The following is a 7,173-nucleotide window of genomic DNA, read 5'->3' on the forward strand; positions in this document are numbered from 1 at the left end:
GATAGTTTAAATACTTAAATACTTACACTTTTTTGAGCGATTCATATCGTACTATTTTTTTTATTAATCCAAATAAAACCAAGCAAAAAAATCCTACATTTTAAGTTTTTGCTTGAACAATCCTACTTTTTGGGTTTTTGCTTGAACATTAAATTGAATAATTTGAGAATTTTTTATCCAAAGTAATCATTTCTTGCGAATTTTTTATATAAAATTTCTTTGAAGCATTCTAATTATTATATATTTCGTGAGATCTTTGTTCCGTAAATAAACTATGTCGTATTCGCGATACGCCGTGTCCAACGGATTAATACCTCGATCGCCTCTAACTAATCGCTTTTCTAAATGCGTACCTGGATCACAAAATTGATATCCGGCGATATGCAACTCGATCGGAAGTGCGTTTATCGCGTGATTTAAAAAATCGCAATCTTTTGTTGTTGACATTTGCTATAATTTTTTATAAACGGTGCTGGACCATCAATATGCGATCGATGGCAGGGCAAATTATAATGTTTCAAGCACCGACAATGCTGAATCTTTGAATCAGCCTTTATATGCTCGGATAATCGGAGGAGTATGATATTGGAGGAGTAACCGAAGGAGTAAGATCTTCGACACCGGATTAAAATATATAATATACCATACCGTATCATCTTATATTTATTGAGAAGCGCCTATGCTTGGCGCTTTTTTTACCTTCTTCCAAAAAGGTAAACAATTTTGCAATAATAATAAATTATTGCCATTATAATTGAGATTTTATTTTAATTATTATATTTTCTACTGACCTGTGACCTTTTAACTGCAGCATACCGCGAGCTGTGGCACCTAAAAGAAACTTCTTTTCCAATTCCTCGTCACCATTTTTTATTCTGAATGGAATATTCATTTTACTACGTACATCTGACTTTACAGGACACACATAAAATCCTTCTGATCCATCAATCACATTATATATTTTGTTACTCTTGTTTCTGGCAGAATTTTGCATACCTTCGACTCCTCCATTCTGTTTGATCCATTCAAATACTAAATCCATCACGTAAATTCTAAAATAGTTACCGATATACTAATATTATATTAATGATTGTATATTAATGATTGTAATGATGAATATTAATGATTGTAAAAACTTCCATTAACAAACAAAAATACGTAGTATAAAAAAATTAAATGTTTTGCATCTAGAGAATCACTTTTTACTGAAGAAAATTAAAATATATTAAAAACATAAAAATTACGATATAAAATCATAAATATAAACAAGTATAATGATGATAATTGACTCTTTGAATTGTGTTGAAAAATAATCAAGGTTGGTAGTAACGCGTTAACATCGTTACTTTGTTGATCGTTATCATATTATAATAACGATTTGATAATGACATTGTGAATTTTTTATGACGGTAATAGTAACATCAGAGTTTAATCGTTACTTATGTGTGGATTGAAAAAGTCATTGAAATAAATAACCCCTTTTCCATTCATTTATAACGCGTTAGTTTTTTACTCGCGTTACTTATTACTTTTTTTAAATAACGCGTAATGATGACAAATTACTTTTCAAAGTGACTTTTTTAACCTTAACACAACCTTAACGTTTAATTAGTTCGCGTTACCATCATAAAAAATTGCAACATCGTTATCAAATTGTTTACTATAGAAAGTAACGATAAAGTAACTGAAAAATAACCCTTTTGTCAATCCTGAAAATAATAAACATTAAAAGAGTATATAGACCAAAACGCAGAAGATGATAGTATATCATAGATGTAATGATAGTACATCAGTGATGCACTATTGGGAATTATTCCCGTACGAGATGTTTATGCGCATGCATGTTGATACGATGTGAAAACAGCCAATACGAAACTGTAATGGCAATTTATGCATACGCACAAACATTCCCATGTGGAAATAATTCTCATAACAGCGCATCATTGGATGCGATACCTATTTATCAATATTTAAAATATGCAGACATTTCGACGTTATTCAATCATCATCATCATTAGTATAATAAAATTGCCTAGATATTAAACGATAATATTCGAAAAAATTAAATTAACATTCTTTATGGATCTTTGAAAAAAAATTAACCATTATACACGTATATACTTAAATTCTTCACGATTGCGTCAAATCTTCTTCTATAAACACTATTGTGTCAAATCTTCTTCTATAAAAACCAAATTGACTGAATGTATGTAATAATTTTCATTTTCTTGTATGTGTCAAGTTGTAATGTGACCCTCATTAAATATTACGTTACCTTTTAGTTGATTTACCTGATTATTTTAATGATATGCAGAAGTCAAATTTTGTACAGAAAATAAAAATAAGAATTTGGTTAACATCAATATTAAATAATTGCTGTCCATAACATTTTATTTTTACCACTGTTACGTCCATATAAATTTCTTTTTTTATCCCTCTCTCATTTTACGTTATATTTATTTTTGTTAATTAGTTTCACATCACCTATATAATATTCTAGTTCGAACATTTACATGAATATTCCAAGCGAAAACCTATTCGGATAGTAGTATTGCTCTCTATCACGCCGGTATAGCATAACACGTACGTCAATCAATTGGCGTCAACCAATTGGCTAGCAATCAAGTCACTTGCCTGCCGTGTGCCAATGTGTGTGATGCCGAACAACGAAATTGAAGGAGATAACTCCATTCGGAGATGAGGAAATTGTTCGCACGAGCCGAGGCCCTTATCTCATTGCTATCCTACATAAAAATCACTAAAAATTAATTTGATTAAAGCATTTCAACTTTTGTTCGCTCAAAATAAATATCGGTTATGGCGCATCAATCATGGCCCGCGACGCGCGTATCACTCGTCGCTCGAATTCCCATGAAATTTCGATTGCTAAGGCTAAGAATATATATAATTATTATTTTGCAATTCTATGTTATATTATTTATATTTCTATTCAGTTCGTTCCATTGTTATCGTTTACCATTGAATTATTTTATAAATACCTGAAATAGATATGAACAAAGGCGAATTAGTCATGCGATCATGTTTCATGCGAGGCGCCCGATCAATCAGGATCCGAGAAAAGAGCGGCTCAGACAAAGCGAAACTTGAGAATTAAATTAGTTAATAACTTTGAAACTTTATTAAAGAACAAAAAATCAATCTTTCAAAAATGCATTAATTTTTCCAATTTGGCACAATCAATATTTCTATGGGAAGTTCAATACCCTTTGGCAATTTTTGGAAAATCGAACCTCCCTTTCCTTCCGACTCGCGAGCGCCAACAACTTACGCCTATGTAAATACGGCGAAAATCGAGCAGATCAAAGCATTCTTCGATCCAGTATGGATTTATTCTTAATTTTTGGAAGACCAAAGACCCTTTAAAGACTCAATAATGACTTTTTTTACTGCTCAATCCTATGACATTGACAAAAAAGCCCTTAAAATAAAAAACATGCGGGTCCTCAGAAGATTAATTCTGAATCCGGAGCGGGACATGTCGAGCTTAGAATATCTAAAACAATATAATTTTTGAAAAAGAACAGTTTCAATTTTCTCTCATTCTTTTTTTTCTCCTACATCCCAAATAGGCTGATCGCATTTGTAGAAGCTACTCAGTTGTTCCCCTTTGTCTGGGCTGACTTGTAGAAGTTGCTCAGTTTTTTCGTCTATACGTCCTCCAGTCAATTTACGTTGACTTTTCATTTAAATATTTGCAAATGGTCGTCTCGCGTCAGGTTCTGAAAGTCTTCTTCGCAGAAGAAATCTTCGCGATAATTCCATCAGATTTCCAACATTCCCGTCGACAGTTGGACGGTAATCGTGTTCTGGCAGGATACGTTGTAAACAATAAAAATTGTATTTATTATAGTAAAATATTATATTTAGCGCACTAATTACTTTTCTTTCGATCCATTCCTCTCTTCTCCTTTGATATGAAATGGTAAAATCGCTTGAATTGTTCGGTTCTAATGTAAATTTCCTTATTTCTTCTTCTTTAAGTGCCATACGTTATCTCAGCGCGTAGAACTCTCTCTCTCATGTATCTTTGCACACTGATCGTACATGAGGCTCTATAATTTAAACGCCGATTCCGAATGGCAATTTTTGGTAGGGAAGTTTCCTGGGCAAGTATACTACTCGGTGGTTTGCCATTGCCTTCTGAGAAAAACTACGAGTGTATGAAAATTGTTCCGCCGGGGATCAAACCCGGAATCTCTAAAATATCAGACCAGTGCGCTGTCTGTTACACCACATTTGCGCTCAAATTTCTTTTCTAAATGAACATGAATTATTTGAATAAACTACTGTTTCGATTTCAAAAAAATGAATGCTAAAAGTCGAGTCAACTTTACATTCTGATAACTAATTAGTACTAATATGATTAGACACCTAATTGTATTTAGACATCATCATCTTAATCTTCATAAATATATCAAAATTCAATATGAAAGAGTTTGAATGATTAATATTAATTCTCAGCAAGTCTATTCTAATAAATACTCTAAGAATTCTGTAGCATGCGATACACCGGCGCTTGTAATCTCACGATTTGCCGCTCAGCTTGAGATTCGTCCCCACATTGATCGTATCTCTATTCTAATAAACAATCCATCACTCTTTCAATCACGCCGTCATCTACTTCTCCTTACACGGCAGCGACGCGGCAGACATAACTAAATTTCAATTCTCGCATATAATTAAAAATGTTACATTGCCGGTTGTAACACCACTGATAATATTAGGTGTACAACTTTGCTTCCGAAATTCAAGGCTTTATTATTTATGTAAAAAACTGGTTATACATTTATGATTCAAAGTATTGTCCATCGCTGGCCACTACTTTCTCCCATCTTTCGGGTAGCGTACGAATCCCGCGTCGAAAAAACTGGTCATCTTTTGAGGCTATCCACGAATCGATCTAATTTTTTACTTCTTCATAAGACCGGAAGTGCTGGTCAGCCAGGCCGTGTACCATTGATCGAAACAAGTGATAGTCAGAGGGAGCAACGTCTGGAGAATACGGCGAGTGGGGTAGAACTTCCCATTTCAACGTTTTCAAGTATGTCTTGACCACTTTTGCAACATAGGGTCGAGCATTGTCATGCTGCAAAATCACTTTATCGTGTCTCTCGTTGTAATGTGGCCGTTTGTCTTTCAATGCTCGGCTCAAACGCATCAATTGAGTTCGATACCGATCGCCTGTGATTGTTTCAGTCGGCTTTAACAGTTCATAATACACTACGCCGAGCTGGTCCCACCAAATACAGAGCATGATCTTGGACGTCAAAATCATAGTTTTTGAAGCGTTGAAACCACTCACGACATGTTCTTTCACTAATAGCGGCTTCACCATAAGTATTTGAGAGCCATTCGATGAGCCTCAGCCGCAGATTTCTTCATATTGAAGCAAAAAATTAAAACCTCCCGCAAATGACGAGAATTTGGCTCGTAAACTGACATTTTCAATCGAGAATAACTTTATGATGCAAACACAAATCGACTAATGTTTCTATGAGGTTATGTTGACAGATGCCCAAGTTCATTGTATGACGTCTATGATCTATTTATTTCGACCACCACTTACCGCTAAAGCCATCTATAGGAAAATGGCGGAAGCAAAGTTGTACACCTAATAATTAAATAAAAAGGATAGCTCATTCATTCAAGAATAGCTCTTAAAAGTGATTCCATAGACGTAAGTCAAACAATGTTATTCCAAAAAGTTATTTCATGATTTCATACGTTTACGTTTGTCTCAGAGAAGTTTAAAATTGTAACATAATTTTGGTTTTCATCTGATATATAAATAAATAAATTCGCTTAATACTTTCATAAAAACAGGAAAAAGATCTCTTAAAAACAATGAATAAATGTTATGTGTATAAGATTAGCTGCCAAGACTGTGAAGCGATTTGCGTTGAACAAACGAAAAGGCAATGAATTACAAAAATAAAAAAATCTTCTGATATTAATAAATCTACTGACAAATTTGTTATTTCTTGCCATCATATTGAAATGAATCATAATTTTAAATAGGATAATGTCAACATTTTAAACATAGAACCTTCTTGCTATAAGGGGATGATTTCTGATTAAAAAACAGGGTAATTATTGCGAAAATGTTAAACCTCGCCTATGATCTTGACCTTGACATATGTAGTCAAAGTCATGACATTGAATAACTTCCAACAAGTTTCAGTCGGCAGTAGCCATTTGTTGAAAAGTTATTAAGTACAAAAATAATTTTAAAAAATAACGTCTCTTTTCTATATATTGTAGAAAAAAATTCATTGCTTTAAAATAGATTCCTGCTTTAAAAACAAAAATTTTCTTTCAAAATGTTTTTTCATCATTTTTGTTATTATTATATATGTATAGTATTAGTTGTACAACTTCGCTTCCGCCGTTTTCTTTCCGAAATTCAAGACTTTATTGTAAAAAACTGGTTATACATTTATGATTCAAAATATTGTCCATCGCTGGCCACTACTTTCTCCCATCTTTCGGGTAGCGTACGAATCCCGCGTCGAAAAAACTGGTCATCTTTTGAGGCTATCCACGAATCGATCCAATTTTTTACTTCTTCATAAGACCGGAAGTGCTGGTCAGCCAGGCCGTGTGCCATTGATCGAAACAAGTGATAGTCAGAGAGAGCAACGTCTGAAGAATACGGCGGGGGGGGAGGGCTTCCCCTTTTAACGTTTCCAAGTATGTCTTGACCACTTTCGCAACATGGGGTCGAGAATTGTCATGCTGCAAAATCACTTTATCGTGTCTCTCGTTGTATTGGGGCCGTTTGTCTTTCAATGTTCGGCTCAAACGCATCAATTGCGTTCGATACCGATCGCCTGTGATTGTTTCAGTCGGTTTTAAGAGTTCATAATATACTACGCCGAGCTAGTCCCACCAAATACAGAGCATGACCTTGGAGCCGTGAATAGTCGGTTTGGCCGTCGTGAAAGCATGGGCGGAAACTCCCCATGATTTTCTGCACTTGGGATTATCGTAATGAATCCATTTTTCGTCCCCAGTCACAATGCGATGCAGAAATCCCTTCCGTCTTTGCCTTTCAAGCAGCTGTTCACAAGCAAACAAACGCCGTTCAACATCTCTCGACTTCAATTCGTACGGCACCCAATTTCCTTGCTTCTGAATCATTCCCATGGCTTT

At 34.4% G+C, this 7,173-nt stretch overlaps 1 protein-coding gene across 5 annotated transcripts in view; it reads right to left on the minus strand.

The window, feature by feature from the left end:
- LOC108689879 (probable phosphoserine aminotransferase) overlaps positions 1 to 7,173 on the minus strand; it is a 160,112-nt gene that overhangs the window by 18,255 nt on the left and 134,684 nt on the right. For 3 of the 5 annotated variants that reach the window (XM_018196831.1, XM_018196833.1, XM_018196832.1), the window contains one exon: positions 792 to 1,052. In XM_018196831.1, coding sequence (XP_018052320.1) covers positions 792 to 1,052 — 261 coding nt within the window. The remainder of the gene's footprint in view (positions 1 to 791; positions 1,053 to 7,173) is intronic. The other 2 variants (XM_018196834.1, XM_018196835.1) reach the window with 1 other exon arrangement.

Source organism: Atta colombica, unplaced genomic scaffold (assembly GCF_001594045.1).
Source record: "Atta colombica isolate Treedump-2 unplaced genomic scaffold, Acol1.0 scaffold28, whole genome shotgun sequence".
Taxonomy (NCBI): Eukaryota; Metazoa; Arthropoda; class Insecta; order Hymenoptera; family Formicidae; genus Atta; species Atta colombica.